This window comes from Berghia stephanieae, chromosome 3, assembly GCF_034508935.2.
Source record: "Berghia stephanieae isolate SIO BIC M18660-M18661 chromosome 3, UCSD_Bste_1.3, whole genome shotgun sequence".
Classification (NCBI taxonomy): domain Eukaryota; kingdom Metazoa; phylum Mollusca; class Gastropoda; order Nudibranchia; family Aeolidiidae; genus Berghia; species Berghia stephanieae.
Window position 1 is genome coordinate 91,822,705 of NC_088362.1, and position 22,882 is coordinate 91,845,586.

General features: G+C 34.5%; 1 protein-coding gene across 1 annotated transcript in view; it reads left to right on the plus strand.

The window, feature by feature from the left end:
• Nucleotides 1-2,943: 2,943 nt before the first annotated feature.
• LOC144968822 (acetoacetyl-CoA synthetase-like) overlaps nucleotides 2,944-22,882 on the plus strand; it is a 31,979-nt gene continuing 12,040 nt past the window's right edge. The window contains exons 1-10 of the mRNA XM_078907530.1: nucleotides 2,944-3,284; nucleotides 4,987-5,155; nucleotides 7,521-7,624; nucleotides 8,986-9,106; nucleotides 13,136-13,246; nucleotides 14,554-14,651; nucleotides 15,656-15,770; nucleotides 16,321-16,405; nucleotides 18,541-18,691; nucleotides 19,462-19,542. Coding sequence (XP_078763656.1) covers nucleotides 5,017-5,155; nucleotides 7,521-7,624; nucleotides 8,986-9,106; nucleotides 13,136-13,246; nucleotides 14,554-14,651; nucleotides 15,656-15,770; nucleotides 16,321-16,405; nucleotides 18,541-18,691; nucleotides 19,462-19,542 — 1,005 coding nt within the window. The 5' untranslated portion in view covers nucleotides 2,944-3,284; nucleotides 4,987-5,016. The remainder of the gene's footprint in view (nucleotides 3,285-4,986; nucleotides 5,156-7,520; nucleotides 7,625-8,985; nucleotides 9,107-13,135; nucleotides 13,247-14,553; nucleotides 14,652-15,655; nucleotides 15,771-16,320; nucleotides 16,406-18,540; nucleotides 18,692-19,461; nucleotides 19,543-22,882) is intronic.

The following is a 22,882-nucleotide window of genomic DNA, read 5'->3' on the forward strand; positions in this document are numbered from 1 at the left end:
TGCAATGACTGAGCCCTATGGTACACCATTTCTTATTTTATAGGCTTTACTTTTGTTTGCCTCTAGAAGTACATGGAAGTGTCTAGTGCTGGTCATATAGGAGAGAATCTTGAATATTTTCCTACAAGGGATGACTTTTGCTAATTTATACATAAGTCCTGTTATCCAGGCGGTGTCATACGCAGCGGAAAGGTCTATCAGTACTGCTCCAGTTTTTAGTTCCTTCTAGAAACCAGACTATGTGTGTTCTTAATGTAAGGACTTGTTCTGTTGCTCCTCTGTTTGGCCTGAAACCTGCTTGTTCGACAGGTATGGTTGGGTCGATGTAGGGGTGATTCTTGTTAGAATAATTCTTTCTAAAAGTTTATATAGGCAGCTGAGGAGGGAGATGGGTCTGTAGCTGGATGGTTCTGTTGCGGGTTTGCCAGGTTTTAGTATTGCAATCACTTTGGCGTGTTTCCAGATTTTTGGGTAGGTGCCCTTTTCTATGATATCACTCATTGCCTCTGCTAGCCACCGAATTGCCTCTGGACCCAGTTGGGTCCATGATGATGATGACGAAGAAGAAGAAGAAGAAGATGATGATGATGATGATGATGATAATGATAATGATGATGATGATGATGATGATGATAATAATAATGCTGAAATAATAATAATAATAATAATAATAATAATTAATAATAATAATATAATAATAATAATAATATAATAATAATAATAATAATAATATAATAATAATAATAATAATAAAATAAATATTTATTATTAATCTCATTCCCTATTATATTAGTATCATTATTATTATTATTATTTATATTATTATTATTATTTATTATTATTATTATTATTATTATTATTATTATTATTATTATTATTATTTATTATTATTATAGTGATGATGATGATGATGACGACGACGACGATTAATAATAATATATAATAATAATTAATAATAATAATAATAATAATAATAATAATAATAATAATAATAATAATAATAATTAATAATAATAATAATAATAATAATAATAATAATAATAATAATAATAATGGGACCAACACCCATCCCCCTCCATAAAGATATCCCCCCACCCCCGCCCCGTAAAAAAAATTAACAAAAACAAAATGCGTGTACAGCGTGTGAACAATCGTGTATTATGTATACTCCATTAATCTTTAATTACAATTTGTCCCTCTTAATATTATTATGTTATGTTCCCCATGCTTTTATTCAACAGAGCAATAAACACGATTAAACGGGTTTGTGAATTCTGCAGTGATTCTATAGGGCCTTTTGCAAAAATATGAGCGGAAGATCTTCGATGTCCAATGCCACTCATAATATCATGCTGATTCTTTTTTATGCCCATATGAGGCCCTGTTTGCTTTGAAGAGATGGTTCTTTGACCCATATTTTGTTCCTTTGGGTTTCAAGCAGTGGGCATGACTGATGGTATTGATCATCTTTTTATGTCTTTTATTTTGCATATTAAATCCTGGGATTGTGCCAATTTCATTTCGTTCATGTGGCAATTTAGGGAAACCGTTAAAGAAAACGGAAAGGGGGAGGGGGGGGGGGCAGGGGAGGGTGGAGGGGGGCTAAACCTGTAACCCGATGTCACAATCTTGAGCATTACAATAGCAATGTAATGTCAGTACAATATATATGTATATATATATATATATATATATATATATATATATATATATATATATATATATATATATATATATATATATAATAAGAATCAGACCAGGATAGGACCCCATCGTCTCTTGTGTTATTAAATGTTATGGTTTTGCGCAGTCCCTAGAATAATTCAAAAGTTAAAAGATTGAACTGAAATAGTGGCACACAAACCGACCATTTGTTGATTGTCCTTTAAAATTCATATAAGCCATGTACGGGATGCGATGTTGGCTATGGAGATGGTTACAAACAACTCCGTAATATGACGCTGTGCTGCTTTATACACGTATATGATTAATAGTAAGAGTGGCAACAAATATGACTGGAATGCTGTATTTATGATATATAGCATAAAGCATAGATTCGCTTCGAGTATAGCCATAATGTTTACATGCAGGCAAGAGCTGAATTTAACATATTATTTTGTACGTCGAATGTTCGGGTTCCGTTGTGTGCGTCGCAAAATTGATTCCTGGAAGAGGAACTTATTTCATATATTCTCACAACACTTAGGGTAGGAAATAAGTTCCCAGCCGTGTAGAAGGAAATTATGACGCCTTGTAGGAGTCATGTCTCATTCATCCTACAAATTCAGTGCTGTTGCTTAGGACGGCTTGTCAAGCGCTTTGAGCCTCTGAGTGGATACTGTGCTATACGAATCTTACGTTTTTGTTTGTTTGATTTTTTGTTTTTGTTTTGTTCTTGTTTTTATTTTATATTCCTAGTGAAGTGTTGGCTAAACTGGCTACAGGACACGCGGAGTAACAAAAAATAGAGACAGAAAATGGCAGCTTAAATACTCAATGAGAGCTAATCCTTGACTGTAGCGGCAGTGTAGTGATTAAATCTTTGTAAATATCGATTGATCAAGGAAGAAAATAAGAGAACAGCAATTCGAATTCCTTTCGAGTTATCAATCTTTTTTGGTTGTCAGTGTTTGGTTTAACCAGGTTTTCCTGAAGGGAGGGGGTCCCATACAACCATTTGATTGGTTGATGAGAGACACACCTCCATACACATAGTGCCTAATCCCAGAATAGCCAAGTTGGCCTGCACAAGATTATTATCTTAATAGATAAAATTTATTGAAACATACCGATGATGTTAGGTTTAACAAGTATGTGATAAAATAATCAATAGATTGTTAATGAATGCATACATTATGTCTTCATAAATATCAATTGTTTGACAATAAACGAACAGTTCTGTTATTGATCATTTGTCGACTTTAGTTCCCCCGGATTTTACTTACCTGGCAAATCGTTTCACTCGGCTGATCGAATATCGACCGATCGCCTTCAATGATTTGATAGTTGATAGTGATGATAGAGATAGAAAGTCCCACTGAATCTCAGTATCACATAAGTGTTCATCTTAATAGTCTTTAATGTAGACTCATGAATGTTGAGTATGAAGAAGTGTGCCTAGATTGTTTATATAGTGATCAGTGAAACATTGTTGCAACCTTGCAATAGTTGAGATAAGAATAGGGATCCTGGTTGTATCCATGAAGTCATGTGATAGCAATAAACAACTTGTTTGTTTATTTATAGTCAAGGCCGGTTTCCAACGTGGAACATCATTAATCTGGGTCTGTTTTATTAAAGTTAAAGCTTATCATACAATTCTATTTATGTGATATTGCATTCTGAATCATTTCACGAAATTCATAGAGTTAGTGTTAGGAAGCTTTTACTTTTATTTTTATTTATTAATATGATTATGATTCTTACTTAATCATTGTTATTGTTGTAAAGTTCTAGATATCCGTTTTTAATTGGTACAGGGCGGATGATCATTATCATACTCCACTAGGAGGTTTGCAAATACCTACAGATTATACAGACACAGATCATAACATATATTTAGGTGTTCTTAAAAATACGCCTCATAAGGGTGTGTTCACATATTACATCATCAGCTAGAGGGGGAGGGGAGTCTACCAAATGTTATCAAGTGTTGACATGGGGGGGGGGGGGGGGGGGGAGGAGGCAGGTCAGACCAAATTAGATGTAATCAAAAAGTACCCATGTAATCCTCATCAAAATAGCATTCCAAAAAACAACAAAAAGGTGAAGAAAAAAAACGCAGTGACTATTTTTACAGTACCGTAAAGATGGTTCTCTGGGCTATTTTTACATTTAAACATATAAAGTTAAAGCAAGAAAGACTCTTAGAATGGAAGACAATGTGATAATGATTGTTCAAAGCAAGATTCAACTCAAAATATGCTAAATTGACAGTAATTGTTTGTTATGCCAAGGACAAGAGTGAGGACGAGAAATAAAGCTTTTATGATAAACTAAATCAAACAGTACAAGGGACTCCAAAGCATGATGTACCTATAATGCTTGGTGACCTAAATGCAAAGGTTGGACGAGGTAATGACTGTAAAAATAGCCCAGTGAACCATCTTTACGGGACTGTAAAAATAGCCACTTCGGGGAAAAAATATAGAAAATATAACAATGTGTCGTTTATATATATTATATAGCGCTTTATTTCCCATCCCACTAATACTATACTGTTAAAAAAAAAAAGAAACATAATTCTACAATACTCAGAAGAAGAAAAAAAAGAGAATAGATCAAAGTTTATCTGACTACTTTTTTTTATTTGCTTGACATGTCCATGAAGCTGATTACTTTGTTTTATAATATTGTGATTTAACTCATGAATATAATGCTACATAATATTCTATAAAATGAATAAGCGAATGTTGAAAAAACGTTACTTTCTTTCTTCTGTATGATGACATCATCTTATGGGGAGGATGAAAAGTGATGACAAGGAGGAGGGGTCAAAAAGGGCAAATTTTTAATGACGTAATATGTGAACAGTCCCTAAACATGCATGTTGTAATATAATAAAATTAACTTGTTTGATAACCCAACAATTTTACTATGAGTCTGTGAGCGTGAACTTATCAATTACTCTACAGAAAATAAAAAATGTTGATAAAAATATCTATATGATGATATGAATATTAAAATTCAATTGTTGAATTGTTGTTTAATTGTTCAATAATTTGTTGTCAGTCAATGCTTGGTATCATCATCCGACTTACCATTAATTCTAGATGGTTTCAACTTGAAGATTTATCTTTCTTCCCTATCTGTGAGCTTTGATGTGTGAAATGCATTGTGTGTGTGTGTGTTTGTGTGTGCAGAGGGGGGGGGGGGGGGGAGAGAGAGAGAACATGTAGATTTTGTCTGTCAGTTATCTTGAATTTATTATTTATTTATGTGGGAAATTATTTTATATTAAACATTTTTTTTTCGTCATTTTTTCAGGACACATTGAGTGGTGTGTAAAGAGTTGAAATGTCTAATAACGAGACGTTAACATCACACGACAGTGATGGCAGAGAGAATCGACTAATGTGGAGTCCAGATTTAAGCAATGAGACTCATATGGATAAACTCAGAGAGACAATAAATAGAAATCACAACATCACTTTGAGTAAGTCATTTATGTCTAGTAGAAAGCCATAGAATTTACAAGATGAAGGGAAGATCTTAATCTAATGTTGGCATAGGTTTTGAAAATTTTCAGTAATTTCCGTCATCGTTGTTGTCTGCATCCTTCATTATTATTTTTTTTAATAACAGAAAGAATCAAAGACATGAAAATAAAGTGCTGTGGATAGTGCGGCTATGTCAAATGTTTAAGCATTGATTTATTGTTATTATTATTACAAGAAATTATGATCTGAATTAGAGATTAATTGAATGCACAATAATCGATGAATGAAGAATACCACAATGTGGACTCAAGTTTTGTTTGTATTGTGATGGAATTTTTCTTCGTTAACATCAAAAATTGGAACACTATTTGCCTATTGAGTATTATAAAAACCACTGTCAATGAAAATATAAAATCTAGAATATTATTTCATCAGTCAAATTATGTCCACGAAGACCTTTTACCATATTTATCGTTATTTTAAAACATTAAAATTTTTCCATATCCTGTAAAATATCCCTTGAGCATTGCTTGTTTTATGGTCACATAGTCTTACATATTTTAGTATAAGATTATTATTATTATTATTATTATTATTATTATTATTATTATTATTATTATTATTATTATATTATTATATTATTATTATTATTATTATTATTATTAATGTGTTTACAAGCCAAATGTGCAAATAGGAAACGCACTTTTGGAGTACAGAATCGATATGCTGCAAAGAGAATACAATTTCAGCATGCAATTTTATTTGGCCACATATGAATGTGAGTGCATTCTATTATAATTAGACACTAAGAAACAACGGATTCAAATGGAGCATTGTGAAAGCAATTTTGACACAGATTCCTAATCATTTGCTGATTGGGTTTGTATTTGCTTTTCATCAACTAGTTAACAAGATAGTTGAAAACATGTCAAATGAATATTGAAATGTACCAAAATGACAAAAGAAGGATTTTTCAAAATTATATGAAAGAGGTGTGTATTATTTACATCTTGCCAAAGCATTCGGGTTAAGCAATTTACTGCTCATTACATCGTAAAGTGACATGTTAACAACAATGGAATCATAGAAAAAATTTTAGGTGGTAAGGGGGGTGAAACACCACAGTAGATGGTAATATCATATAAGATCATCCAGAATTTACTACTAAGCAAGTTGGTAATGAACTAAGGCATCATTCACCAGCAGCACCTTATGCTAGTATCAGTACAATAAGCAGCATTATGAATGGAATGCTACTGGCCTTAAAGGAGAAGTACAGAAAACACCAAAAAATCTCCATTATCAATTTGCAACATGTTTGATGCAGATTGCTGTGAACAATTTAAGTTTTAGTTAATGAAGAGGGAATAAACTTTTGGACAAGAAGAACCAGGGTCGTTTCTCAAAGAGGTTGTCTGGCTGTCAGTGTTGTTAGTGGCCGATGATGAAAAAACATTACAATTTGTTTGCAGCAAGTAGCTGGTGTGGACTTATATACTGTGTATTGCTGGACAGTGGCATGAATAATTCAACAATTTCCTACAAGAGGCAAACAGACAAGATGGAATGCATGTAGACATCATGTAGCTTGTTTTGGTTTTGACAAAGCACTATACATAGGAATGTGCCAAACATTTCTTTATCCAAATATCATACGATCATATTCTTACCACCATATTCTTCTTTTCTGACCATTTGTGAAAACATTTTCAACTTATGGCTATGGAAAAGATTCTATAAAACAAAATGTAGCAGGTGTTCACCATCATCTGTTTAGAGGGAATACTGTGATAGCGTCTTGCTCAGCTGGCAGAACAGGGGACAGCTTTTATCATACCATTAGTGATGTAAACCGTCTCGAATTTGAAGAACAGTAAATTTGGGCTGTAAACACTATATTATTATTATTATTATTATTATTATTATTATTATTATTATTATTATTATTATTATTATTATTATTATTATTATTATTATTATTATCATTCTTCTTATTATCATTTTTCTTATTATATACTACTTTTACTACTACAACTAATACTACTACTATTAATGTTAATAATACTGTTACTACTACTACTACTACTACTACTACTACTACTACTACTACTACTACTACTACTACTACTACTACTACTACTACTACTGCTACTACTACTACTACTACTACTACTACTACTACTACTGCTACTACTACTACTTCTACTACTACAGTTATTTATGTTATTTTAATAATGGAACGTTACTTTACTATTCAACCTTAACCACTTGATATGTGTCGTGTTTTCAGCAGCTATCGCTATTGATGATGAGAAACCAAAGGCTGATGTTTTGAATATGATTTATCATTGCTATTTTCAGGAAGCTATAAAGAGTTTCATCGCTGGTCTTGTGACAATTATGCAGACTTTTGGGAGGAGGTGTGGAAATATTCAGATGTTGTACATTCTCAGACATATGAAGAGGTAATTTTCCAACTTAATAAAGAAAACTTTTTTTCATTCATTATCTCTTAGATACAGACAAACCTCTGCAATATAAATCAGAAACCATATTTCATTGCTTTGTTAGAGCAGATAAAAGCCGATAAGCTAATATAAAAAGAAATTATTCTACTGATTTAATTTATGTTAATGTTAAGTACCATGTTTGTCAACAGGCATTGATTATCATTTGTCCAATCTGGTAAACTAATATGCTTTTCCAATCACATTCAATTTATGAACAATTGATGCTCCACATGTATCCGTCAAACTTCTAAAACAAAGTTAATTTATTTCTATCTCTATGTTTAACTGTATATTGATATGATTAAGACTGTGAAACAAGAATAAGTGCATGATGTATTGTCTTAATGATCAACTGCTTGATACAAGTTGTTTGACAAGAAGACAAATAGATTGTGTAAAGAAGAATTGTTTGTATAAATCACTCATGCATAGAAACAAAATAGGAGGTCCCGATAGCTCAGTTGCACTTGCTTCATAAACAAAGGGAATGAATTGGTGAAGTCAAAATTTTTACTTGAGCTCCCTGTCTACCCAGCAATGGTTAGGTACCTAGGTTTGAGCTCCCTGTCTACCCAGCAATGGTTAGGTACCTAGGTCTGTTAGATCTAGTGGAAAATACTTTATGATATTCTAGTTTCCTGTCTAAAAGCGAAAAGGTAGCAAGCCATTTCCTTTGTGTGTTTAGCGCTATAGAAACAGAAATAAACTGCGGTGCCATGGGTCTTATGATTCTGAATTATTACATGAACGTAAAACGATGTAATGGGTTAGACCATGCCAGTGCTAAGGATTCTATTCGACATACACATATATAAAGCACACATACATGCATACAAATATATAAAGATTTTTAAAAATATGCTAAGGAAAAGGGGAAAAAATCATTGTCATGTGTATACATATATAGTTTAGTCAAATCAGGCAGGGGACTGAATCCACTCAATCAGCATACTGATAACTATCACGTAGGTCTGCACCTCATTTATTAACTGTCAAGATCATATGAATGTGTTTGCTTTTCAATCACGGTGAACTTGAGAGTTTATGGTACTCATATAAATTAATAATTAATTCGCAGCTGATATGAAACTGGAACTAATTTGTCAGTTAAATTTATGAATATTGACCGATGATGGTGTGGAAAAAAAATGATGCGGAAATGCATAAAATAGATTGTTTATTTCACTCTTGTTTATGGAGTTTAATGTTTTCATCTGATACTTATGTAAATTTTATTTGTTCTTCAAATATTTTATAGCTACAGTTTGTCTGTGGACAAGCTATTGTGAAACTAATTCATTTTATTCATTTTTAAGGTTGTGGACACAAAAAAGTCAATAACTGATAACCCTGAATGGTTCAAAGGATGTCGTCTTAATTTTGCTGAAAATCTTCTTCGTCACAATGAGCCTGATAAAATAGCAATATATGCCACTGGTAAGGTTTGAAGAAATTTATTATTGTTCTGACTGCATTTAAGATGATGATCAAGAGCCTCCTTAAAAAGGAGCTATAATTTGTAGAACTTCTGAAGTATCCCATGACTGCAATGACTTGCGGTAATAGATGCTTCCTCTGTAACATTCACAGTCATGAGATGTGTTAAAGGCTCTCGTTCATGGTATCTTTTCAACAGGTTTATATGATACGTCTTTATCTTTCCGTGGTCGTCAATGTCATAGTTGGTCCGAGACAATTCTTTAACCACTTTAAATGGTCCCTGCCATTCAATTTCCAATTTATTATTTCCGGGTGGGAGTAACACAAGTGCATGGTCGGCCTCCTTCATTTCCTTCTCATAAGTATTGGCTTCATAGTGCTTGGCTTGTCTAGCTCTGGCTTTCTTCAATCTGGCTGTCACTACTTTCCATGAATGATGCAGGCGGATTTTCAATTCTTGCACATATTTGGTGATGTGTCCAAATTTTCTTCCATCCAGTGCATCGACTGGTCCTGCTAGCGGGTGTCCAAATATCGGTTGAGCTGGGGAGTATCCTGTTCTCTCCAGTGGTAAATCATGGTAGTGGTAGGAAAAAAATGCAGGATTTACATATTCATCCTGATTCTCTGGTTGAAACCTTCACATTGGCCATTACCTTGTGCGTGATAAACTGATGGAATAATGTGTCTTGTGCGAAATAATTGGACTTCTTGCATTAATCATCCAGTGGACTGTATTCCATTGTCAGAGAGCAAAATGCAAGACATTCCCAATCTTGAGAAAATTTCAATCAACATATTGGCATCAGACTGTGCATCAATTTTTCGAAGTGGTTTAGCCTCCATCCACTACTGCATGTGTCGAACAAAGTAAGGACAAACCGATTTCTCCTTTTCATCATTGGTGAATATCCAATCATAAGACAGCTTTCTTAAATGATGTGCAGCATATTGGGGTTTCAGTGAGCTTGACTGGTACTGTGTAAGTATGGGAAGAACATTTCTGGCAAGCGTAGCATGAACGCACATATCTCTTTGCATCTTAATTAACGCCAGGCCAATAGAAATAAGTGGCAATTCTTTGCATGGTATCTGATTGTACAAAATATTCTGACTAGGCGGTGTCATGGCATATGGATAATAAACTCAATTGCGATATGTTTGCTCGACAACTAGTTGAGGTTGGGCGTGATTTCCTATGTAGTATAAAACTTTTATTTTTTACTATAAATTCACCCTTCTTTGGTAGTTTATTAGCACAGGTCAGTTTTTGGAAGCATAGTTTTAGTGTAATGTCTTCTGACTGAGCTTTCCTGAATTCTTCTGGTGCAGAATTCACTGCAATATTCTTTTGCCTCTATGTCAAAGTCTTTAGCTTGGGAGCGTGTCGTGACTGATGCTAATTTAGATTTTATTGGGGTAGAACAAGATACACAAATTTGCAACCAAGAATTTTCAAGCACGCCTTGAATTTTTCCAATCACATATGGACAATGTCACGTTGATGTTCACAAGCAGCAATTTCATCATGGGCATTATCTAGTGATGCACATTGAATATCGATTGTCTCCCCCTTCCTGAGTTCTTCTGGTGCAGAATTTACTGCAATATTCTTTTACCTCTATGTCAAAGTCTCCGGCTTGGGAGCGTGTCGTGACTGATGCTAATTTTAGAGATTTATTTTACAGTTTGTACAGAATTTTGTTTTAGGTGACTTTTAGCATTTCCCGTTTTGGGTAAATGTACAGCAGTCCGGAAAACATTCTGTTTGTGCAGCTATAAATTGGTCAGCGTATGTTGTCATGTCTTTTAGAGGCACCAGATTGTAACATGAATGCTTTTACTTCTGAAGGACACCTGTCAAAGAATTGTTCCGCGACATTTAACTCTATTAGCCCCTCTTTGTCTAAAAGTTCCCGCCAGCATTGTTGCAAATATTGCAGTCTTTGAACAAAGTGTCTGTGTGTTTCAGATTTATTGCGCTTTGCGTGGTAATATCCTAATGCTTCAGTAAAGCCAGCTTTATATCTTTGTAATTTATTATTACAAACTACAGGTTTCAAGTGTAAATATGCTCGGGAATAACAGTGAGTTTGATCAAGATTGTACATTTTGCAGTATTTTCATATAGGCGCACGAAATAGTCAATGTGATCATTACACGGATCAAATATGGGGAAGGGAAATGACATTGTGCAATCTACAGGATTTTGGCCTATAAATGCTGCGAGAGGAGTCGAAGTAATATTCGCATTGCCTTTGTTAGCTTGTATTCTAACTGTTTTGGCTTTTCTTTCTTGAGTTCAAGTTGTGAATTTTTAGCATGTTCATGCGCTATTTTAGATTGTTCGAGTTGTAGCTCAAGTAAAGGCTATCTCATGCTTATCTTCTTTTTTTCAGTTCATTTTTCACGAACTCATTTAACTCTTCTTGGTCAATTATGCCTTCTTCCTGTGCTAGTTTTGCAAGTTCTCTATGCAAAATAACACATTCCATTTTCGAAACTTATTAATGAAAATGAGTAAAATCATTATTTTTAATACGTCTGTACTTTTACGGGCACTTCAGATTGGGTCAGGGTACTGCAATCAATACAATAAAAAAAAAAACAACTCTCAATGACTAACGCTAAGAAGAAAATATGTTTTGAGATTTTATGTAAATAAATAGAGAATCAAATATATAGAAAAAAGTTAAAAGGGTTTTGTCATCATGGCCCCGGTGGTTATAATGGTCTTGGTGGTTCAGTTCCTTATTTTTGTCTTAGATGAGTGGTAGTGAACTATGAGTAAACCTACTCATAGGATTGCTCTAGCTCCATGGACGAAAGTTCTGCACAAACATGTGGTAACACCATGCAGTAATGGGTAGACGTTGGCTGGATATTGAGGTGTTCTCTGACAATGTGACAGACGTTTGTAGGGAGCCGGTAGGGATTTACTCAGGGGCCGTAACAACTTGTCGAAGTGAAAGTGGCAAGTTTTATGGGCTCAGCCAATAGAGAACACGGTTGAAAATTTAACGCCCAAGAAGAACCTGTTCCAATCATATGTGTGTTTATGAAATATTTTATATCATATATTGCACTCAGAGGCCTCTACCCGGCGATGGGTGAGGTGCGCTTTATGGGAACCTATTATTATCCTAATTATCATGATTATTATAATTATTAATACTATCATAATTGTTAACATTTTTATTATCATATTATTATATGTATCTATATTATTGTAGCAGCCGAGGCAATCCGTCTTCAGACTGCTAACGCGAGATTTGTCCATCATTAATAATTCTGAACAGTAATACATCAATATCAATTTCACCTATCTCAGTCTAGTTAATAATTCTTATAAAGTTGTTGATTCTGTAAGGCATAATTGAAGAATTTTTCATGTGTGTGTGTGCTTTTTTTTTTTTCTAGTAGTCACAAGCTACATGTTAGACCTTCAAGGCTTAGATAATATGGTTAATACCTTGGTTTCATGATTTTAGTCAGTGTTCGTCTCCAAGACAAGTCTCAACCGATCAGTTTAAGAGGAAGAGGAATAAAAGGAGGAACATAAAGAGAAGAAAAGGGACAGTGATGGATAAAACAATCTTGGGAGGGGAGAAAGTAGACTTGGATCTTATCTGTACATTTACTGACCCACGAATGAACAGAAAATCATCAAGTAATCTAGTAATAGATAAATAATGAGTATCCGTTGAACGGGTCTGTTTTATCTGTTGAGCACCCGTTTGTGTTTTATCCGCAGATAACGAATAATTAGTGGATAATTGTTACAGCTCTAGGAGAAAGATAATACCATCAGTGATACAGTTACGGAGAGTGAATAATATTCACCAGACGATAGGACTAAAAGCGAATGGTGTTCACTGCAGACAACAAGGAGTGGGTCATGGTCATGACATTTAAACAGTGTAAATTTATGTTATATTGATTGAAAATTTCTTATTAAAAAATTAAAACTATTAGTCTTTTAAAGTTCTTTGGTATTTTTCACTTTCCATCTGTGTTTATCAACAGGAGAAGGCCAGGAATTAAAGAAAATTACATTTCAAGAACTTCGACAAAAAGTTGCAGTGTATGCAGCAGCCATGAGGAGGTGTGGCATTACAAAGGGAGATAGGGTTGTCGGTAAGATTATTGTTGATGGAAAATATAAGAAATGAATTTTCAAATACTTGAAATCCAAATTATACATTAAAACTGCATTTTGTCTTTTTCAATAATTCTGTTAAATCGACGACAGTAATTGCTTGCTACTCTCTGTCAAAGGACGCTAGTTTGTCACAAAAATTTTGTTTTCATTAGGTCTGATAGAAACAGCTACTCAATCTCATCTGGGTAGACAGAAGTGTCAAAAAATAAACTCAGCTGAACCCAGGACTTATATCAAACCTTTTGCTTATAAATCAAGTGCTCTAACAATTGAGTTATTGAGACCCAGAGGCCCCTTAACCCTTAACTGACAAGATTTGAGCATACCAAAACCTGGCATTGCAGTTTGTGGCAGCAAAAAAAAAACAAACGCAAAAAGTCCCTGATTTGCATTGCGGCCACACAAAAAATCTGCAACTTTTTGCAATTTTCGAGATTTTGTAAGTTTGTGCACAAAGAAAATAATGAATTAGTAAAAAAAAGAAGAAAAAAAATGAAATTGATAGCTTCATCATGTAGAACGTGAAAGATGATTAATCAGAGTAGTTTCCCTTTGCTATGTTTCTTCCAAGGATTGCAGTTGTTTGGTAGGAATACTGTTGTGGTGGTGGTAGTTGTAGAGATGGTGAGGATGATGATTGAGGTAGTTTTGGTCGGAATAATGATGTGGTGGTGGTGGTTATTGCATTAATGGTAGAGTTGATCATGTGATGTGATGATTGAGACGACTTCTCTTTTTGTATTATAACAGTTTTGTTGGGGAAGATTTCTTTGAATAAAACATGTTGGCTTTTTAAATGTTATCACTTCTTCCAGTTTATCCTTATACCAATTATTCAGTCCCACTACATCTTTCTCTTTCATTAACTTATTGTCGGTTTTTAGGAAAATTAATAGCAAATCTTTTGTAAATTTTGCTGTTTTTTGCTTGCAAAATTTGGGATTTTAACATATTTTTTTTTCAAAAAAACACTATGCCAGAATATCTTGCCATTTTCACCCACATGTAAAGCAGCAACAACAACATAACTCGAGCGTCATTGCAGTTTTTATCTTTATTACTGCTGTTTTGGGTAGGTCTGTTAGTTATGACTAGTAAAATACGGAAGAACTAAGATTTGTCATGACTTTAGTCTTGCTGTTAAAGGTTTTAAACAAAGTGGATGAACACTGAAGACTTTGTGCTTTATGTCAACCACTTTGCTACAATTTACAATGGGGTTTGTTTCATTTTATATTTTTGATTATTCTACTCAAAAAAAAAAATGTTTTTCTGCCACCAGGTTATATTCCAAACTGTGTAGAGGCAGTTGAAGCTATGTTGGCTGCTGTTAGTCTTGGAGCCGTCTGGAGTTCAACATCACCGGATTTTGGGGTTGTAGTAAGTTGGCCCACTTTGTCTCAAAAATACACATTTTTAGTTAATTTTTAGAATATTTTAGAGAACAGTGTAACAAATGAAAAATAAAAGTTTGGACCTTTGGAGACTGAGAGACAAACAACACCATTGAATGACATGTCAAAAACAATGAGATGAGTTTCAAAATACAACATACAAAACACAGAAAATTACCTGCACTACTTTTTCGTCAAAACCGTCATTGACTAGAATTGCCTCAAAAACTTTAAAAATAAATTCAGCATCACTACTAGAATGTGTATGTACACTGAGTGCTTAGTCAAAAAAAAACAAAAAAAAACAGGCCACTGCATCAAAACCTAGTTGGTATGTACAGCATATGGCACAGATTCAGATGTAGTTGGCTATAGTTAAGGGTTTATGAAGTCAGATTTTATTGTGGTTGAATAATATATTTGGTTTTCTTCATTTAAGTCAACGATTTGCCAATATCAAAAGATGTGTTTCACACTTAACTACCACAATATTCCATTGATTAAATCGGTTTTTCAAGTGCGTTTTAAAGTAGGAACAATATTCACCTCTTGATGAAGAATAGTACAATTGTTTATTAAAGAGTCAGTCTGATTGTACCATCTGAGCCATTGACAGTTATGGTTGCAATGGTGCTCAGCAGTACATTGTCTATTCTTGTAACAATATCAAACAATGCGGAGCATGGCCAACTGGTTGACAATGATATGACCCGAGGCTTAAGTGAGGCACCTTAGACACATACCCCATTCGACTCAGGTGTTAATAATAACTGGTATAGGCAATGATAGAGAATGTAAGACAGCAAGAGCAAAAATATGCCTAACGGGCAACTCATACTGCATGGAAATTTAGTTCCTTTGGTCTTCCAGGGGGGGATTAGATGATGCATTGTGAAGTACATTGAGCATGATCACCCCGTGGAAATGGTTTATAAAAATGCTCATATTTAGTCATCATTTGTTTATAAATCCTTTTCTTTTGTTTCTAAGGGTGTCCTGGAGAGGTTCAGTCAAATACAGCCCAAACTCATCTTTAGTGTAAATGGAGTTCATTATAACGGAAAAACTCACAGCCACTTAGAAAAGTTGGAGGAAGTCGTCAATGGTAAAGAGATTTGGCTTTTACTATTATAATTTTGTGATACATTGATAACCTATTGAAAGGATCGAAAGCAATTGATACTGTTATTTTGATATTGCAAAAACAGGAATAAACTCCAGCTCCATGGGCCTTAAATGGCTTTAAGAGACTACTTTTATGTGACCAACTGTCTCAATTCGGTACTTTGTCATGGTGGCCATGATATACTTAAAATAGGATTTTAAGTTTGAATTATATATATATGTTTTTTTGTTTTTTATTTTTGTCTTGGTTAAGTGGTTTCATTTAGAAAGTTGAATGTAAGTAATTATCGTAATTCATATCAAGTCAATTCTCTTCATGATATTAATCCCAACATAATACCAGGGGGATTGTTGGATCACATATTAAGGAGTGAAATATAGATATTGTGGTAGACTATGGAATGGAATGGTATTACACTTTCTTTTTCCTCAATTAATGTTATAAATATTTTGTACTACTACTATATGCTGTTATGTATGTGTACGACTTTGAAATAATGGAAATATCTTTCTCCACCATTTACTTTCAGGCCTTCCTGATTTACAAAAAGTCGTCATTATTCCATTTGTTCAGGAATCGCAGATAAAAACAGACTTGTCAAAAATACCTCACAGGTAAGCAAAGCAAATGACAATATCTGGATTTAAACCTCATTGAACAATGGCAGTTACCTTGTCACAATTGGAGAGTGGCTTTCCAAAACTCCTTATCTCCATTTTTCCCATTTTGAGATGAGGATTATTTCTCCTAAAACCTTTCATCCGGTCCATCATTTTATCATTATTTAACTTCAAATTCATACAAATCTAAGGAAATCCTTGCGGCCATTGATGCTAAAATAAAGTTTCCCTTTCAGTTTAACTCATGGAAGGAAAATCTTGAAAAGTAGAAAAATCAACTTAACTTGGAAAACCACTGTTCAATTATTAAGCAGCTTAGTGCTCAATGTGTTGTCCGTTTTTCTTGTCTGACTTACTTATGCCGTTGTATTGCATTACTTTATATATTCTTCCAGTCAGCAGCATACAACTAAATTGTCATTTTCATACATTACAAGCCACTTTTGAAGTGCCCTTTTTACACTAGCACTCTTACAATTATATCATCGCCCATAGATTGTGTCCATTCAGACTTTTGTTTAGATATTGAAGGAAATTGTGCTTTACCCAGGGACTAGGTGTCAGAGCTAGAGTTTACAATCGTTATCTGGTCATTGAACCTTTTCAATTTTATTTGTCTTTATTACAAAACAAGTCATTGGAACCAGTAGGTCATGTATACAACACATAATTATGAGCCAAAGCCAGTCTTGTTCCAAAAGGTCAGTCTGTTCTGGCGCTAGATGAAATTGATCTCCGTTCATTAAAAAAAATTTGTTTTTTTTGTTTGTTTTTTTGGTTGTTTTTTTTTTTTAATTATTCCATACCATTTAAATATTGATCAAGAAGAACACATATAAATTATAACTTGAAGTTGTATACTGATTCATCATTTCTTTCTTGGAACATAAGCCAGAAGTGTAATCAAAGAGATACGGTTACTCTTAGTATCATGAAGCCCTTGGTGATTTCTACTCGATTCCTTTATTATTTTTATTTTCATAATTTCGAGGATTTTTAAGAATCTTTTTTTAAAATTCCGTTTCCTTTACAGAATATCAGATACCATATGTATCATTTTACGTAAATTAATGCAAGATAAATAATGTTTTTGTCTAATAATAAACAAAATATTATTGCTATATATATATTGTTAACTACCCATTATTTTCATTGAATTAAATAGGCATTGATGAGTTTACATTTCTGTGTCAGTCTCATTCGGGTATAAATTGATCAGATTTTATTTTTGTTTATGGTAGCATACATTATTTTAATTGTCTGGCCCCCCAGGAAAACGCGACCGATGCGGCCGCATAATTTGCCACTTACCACAATGCGGCCGCATAATTCACCTTTTACCGCATTATTATGCAAACTATGTTTTTTAGCGTGAATTTATGACCATTCATTGTACGAAGAAAAATGAAACCGAAAAAGTCTGACGATGTTCCCAGATACGTGACAGTGACTTCCCTTTAACTTTGACAGCCAGGTATTGACTTTTTAAGAGAGGTCCCATTTTTCAACCCCGCTAAGCTGCTCCTGTCTCCACTTGGGATCAACTTGAGAGCCTCACAAAGCTGAAAACTGTACCCGAGGAGGAGATCAAGAGGTACACCCGGCAGCTTGGGCCCCTCACAGTGAAGAACTCCATCACCTCCTCTTCTGTTGACGTGCCACATTTTTGGCAGTCCATTTCTGATGAAGTGCCCGCTTTGGCTGCTTGTGCCAAGTGGTACATATACACCACGATTAACAGCGCTGATGCTGAGCGCAGCTTTTCTGTTTACAATCTGATATTGTCAGACAGGCGCAGGAGTCTTAGCACAACGTCTCTGCGACATCTAGCTTTTCTGTGCTACAACAAAAAATTAAGTTTTGAATTTGCGTTGTAGTTCTTTAATTTTGAATTGGTTAAATGTAAATAAAGCAGTGGAAAATTTAAACAGCGATTTATTACTTTTTTCTTGTTTTGCATAATTTGTAATTTCCCTTGCATAATTTACCTTTCCCCCCCCCCCCCCCCCCCCCCCCGCATAATTTGCAATTTCCCCCGCATAATTTGGGATATTTTTTTGCATATTTACGGGGGGCCAGAATTGTAAAGATTTTAAAAACCCACTTAATTTTTTTTCTTTCTCATAAAGTGTCAGATTGGAAGATTTCCTTCACATTTCACCTGACAATAACTGTGTGCCAGAGCTAACATTTGAACAAGTTCCTTTCAACTATCCCTTATATATCATGTATTCATCAGGAACCACAGGACCCCCTAAATGTATGGTCCACTCCACAGGGGTAAGGATATATTCCACCTCATCTATTTTTAAGCATGCTTATTTCAAAGGTTAAGTGTCAAGCAGTTTAGATTCACGAAGAATTGGAATAAATTCAATTCACCTTGAGGTTTCAACACCTTTTTGGGTGTAGAGGACTATGTGGCTTGCAGAACTTCTACTGCACTAAATTATGAAAAGAAAAAAAAAAGATTATTACTTTTTCAGAAGTAAAATTATTGTTTACTTTTTACATGTTGCAAAAGTAGTCCTTCAGAGTAGTTTGCCCGTGAAGCCAGAGTTTCTATTGCTTAAAATGGACAATAGCAATTGCTTGCTGATGGAAAGTATTTTCTGTCAGATAATACAGAAACAGCTACCCAATCATTGTTGGGTAGACAGGGATATCTCGACTGCACCTGGGATCAATAGTGGTCCTTAATTTGTGAAGTGACTGCTCTACCAACTGAGCTATTGAGATCTCCTTTTGGCTTTTGCAGTATGTTTTTATTTTAAAGGGGGAACTGAAAAAAATTTTGCTCCTTTTTTCTTAACTGAAGCTTTTAACACCTTTCATACTCCATTTTAAGATTTATTTGTAGTGGCCATCTTAATTTTTTTTTTTAATTAATACTTATGACGTAATTAAGTCCATGAAACCTTAATAGCATTATTTTACTATCATTGTCTGATATGGTTTATGATTACGTGTATGTGTCAATTCTTTTCCTGTTTATTTTCACATTTGGATAATCTTTCTCAATCAATGCTTTTTATATAACCTGAATTTAGGGCACACTTTTAAAGCATTTGGAGGAACACAAGATTCAAGGCAACATGAGCAGTACAGATATTCTCATGTATTATACCACAGTAAGTGAAAGAAACATGACTTGAATTGATTGGTATTCTCTTGACCTGATGTGTCATAGGGCTGTAAAGGTACATTTCCAGGCTGTCCAGTTATCGACCAATATAATCTTGCCCTTTTCTTCTTTGAAAGGAATAGTTGATGTTACTAAAACTCTTAATGTATGTACAATCTACTAGTTGTATCACTGAGGGAAAAAATAAAATAAATAAAACAAACAGGGGAAATTAATGTTCAGGATTTTCTCAGTTTGTAATATTATATCTCTAATTTTAAAAACTGTCAACACCTGGAACAACTGCAAAAGACATCCTATTTTTACCTCATGACACAACACAGAAGGGCTACAGCTCAGTTGGTTACTTGTTTGGATAAGTAAAGTAATTCAAATTGTCAACAATCGTAGTTTTTTTTCATGCCTGCCTTTAATTACACGCCTAATAGTTTTCACCAAGTGAAAAAAAGCTTCAAATGAAATTTTAAGTCGCTTTGCTGATGCTGCTCTCTTGGTTCAAAATGATGAGTTGTGAAATCAGGTTAGAATAAAATCAAACCTGCCAGTAAAGACGATAATTAACACAATTAATTGGTATCAGTTTTCTTTACAATATAAAAATCATTTGGGGTAATTTCTATTTCCCTGCACTTAGTAGCTCCATCAAAATATCTACATAGAGGATTGGGATAACCCATATTTTTAGTATTATTATTAAAAGTAAATGTGCTGATGGCTTGGCCTTTACCACTGTGTTGTACCAATTAATGAAAAAGGGATGAATTTACTGATTGATTGGTGTAAAATGGTGACTGCTTGTTTCTAGGTGTCATATGTTGAATGATAATCCAATACAGTACGCTAACTGATTTGATGATAAAGATGTAGTTTGATATCTTGTTTGAGGTAAAATGTAATTCAATTAACATTATCATTATCATTCTGGTGGGCATTTCTCCCGTGGAATCACTATTCATGGTAGAATTATCACGGCCGTCATGGCTTTCATTTTGTCAAATATTCTTAGACATGAGACTTGAAAGAAGCCTCAGGCTTAGGAAAAGTTGAGAGTCATCATATTCATGACTATTTGAAAAGAGAGGCTTTTTTGGATATACTATGTAAACATTTTAGTGTGTTCATCTTGGTGGGATCCTGGTGTCTAGATAGGACTTTTAGGTGATTGAGATCTAACTACACTGATAGTGTGCTCTTGGAATCTGCATCTGTACTCTCTTTGAACAAGTCCCCTTTATCTTTATTTTTCTTGGGGACCTTTACTTGTAATTCTAGAATTTTTTCACTCTCCCATATTCTTCCTTTTTACTAGTGCTGAAATGACCTAAATGTGTCGCAAGCGCTGTAAAACCCTTACTTACTTACTTACTTAAGCCATTGGGCTACCCATGGAACATCGGCCGTCAACTGCCTTCCTCTATCCTGCTCTGATTTGGGCCATCTTCTCCATTTCACCCCAGCTCATTCCAGCATTCTTCAGCGCTTCTGTTGTTGAAGTGTGCTTTTGGGCCTTCCCCGTCTTCTCTAGAGTGCTTGCAGATTCTATGTAAGGGCCTGCCAGTTGATGTTGTTCTGTGGCTTTCTTAGCATGTACCCATCTCCATTTCCTGCACCGGATTACCACATTGACAAGCTCTGGCTTTGCTTTCTTCCACAGTTCATCATTGCTAATTTTTTCTGACCATCTAATTCTGTGTATTTGTCGCAGACAGGAATTCAAGAAGGTCTGTATCTTCTGATGTAGTGCCTTGATAATTTGCCACATTGCTGAGCTGTATAAAAGTATAGCCTTCACATTGGAATTGAAGATGTTTAAAATTGTGTTGATGTTGATTTCTTTTGAATGCCAGAACTAAAGATAGAATGGCAAAGAAAATTCTAGCCTTTTTAATGTGTGAAACAATATCATTGTCACTACCTCCTTGTCCATCCACAACACTGCCCAGATAAACAAAGGAGTCAATTTCCCTGATTGTCCCTCCGGTCACTGTGATTGTTGTACAGGATGTTGTGTTGATTTTCATAATTTCAGTTTTTTTCTGGTTTATTTTCTGTTCGGCTTTTGCAGAGATAACTTTTAGGTTTGTAGTTTTATCTTGCATCTGTTTAGCGCTATGACATAAGTGCCAAATCATCAGCAAAATCTAATTCATCCAGTTGTTTTAGTACATCCACTGTATTCCATTGTTCTTATTTATTGTGGTAGTTTTTAAGATCCAATCAATTGCCAACAGGAATAGTAATGGTGATAAGGGGCAACCTTGATGCACTCCTGTTCTGACTTCAAAACTTTCTGACAGGTTACCTGCATGGGCAACTCGGCGTGATGTGTCGTGGTAATAATTTTTTATGATAGAGATTTATTGTCTGGTACACCATAGTGTTTCAGTAATTTCCACAGCACTTCTCTATCCACACTGTTGAAGGCTTTTTTGTAGTTTATGAAGTATATATATAGAGGCGAGTTCCAATCTAGCGATTGCTTGATAATTATTCTAAGAGGAGCCATATGGTCTGTGCATGGCCTGTTTCTGCGGAACCCTGTTTCTTGGTCCCTTAGGTGCGGGTCGATGGCATCTTTCATTCTTTCCAGGCTGACTCTATTCAAGATTTTTCCTGGCACAGACAGGAGTATTTTACCTTTGTAGTTATTGCATTCAATTTTATTTCTTTTGTTGGGGGAGTGTGATGAGGATTCCTTGCTTCCATTCTTTAGGGATGGTTGGTATTGAATCAGGCAGGGAGTGATTTAGCAATTCCTTGAAGTACTCTGCCCACCTGTTGAGCTGATCTTGAGTTGTAAATAGATTTCTCCGTTTGTCTTTTACTGGCTTGTTGGTCTGTATAAATTTATCTGCTAGTTTTCTGGTTAACATATAAAGGTCTTTCATATTTCCCTGACTTGCAGTTTCTTCGAGTTGATTTGTAAAATCTCTTTTGTTTTTTCAGATACTTTTTAAAAATTTCTTTATCTTTATCTTCTTGTATTATTGTTTTTTTCTCCTCTTGTCCAACTTTTATTCAATGCAGCTTTCTTTTTCTTCCTCTCTTCAATATCTTTCAGAGAAGTATCAGAAATCCATTCTTTGTTATTTCTTTTACTTCTACCCAGGACCTCTTCACAAGTATGATTCCACACTTTTTTCATATCATTCCACTGACTGTCTATGTCTAGGTTAGTATCGTCCTGTTCTTGTAAGATTGTGTAAAGATTTGAAAGTCTTAGTAGACTCACATTGTATTTTTTCCTTGGATTGGTTTGGTGCATATGGCGTTTGTTTCAATTGTATTTTAGTAATAAGTAGATGGTGGTCAGAGGACACATCTGT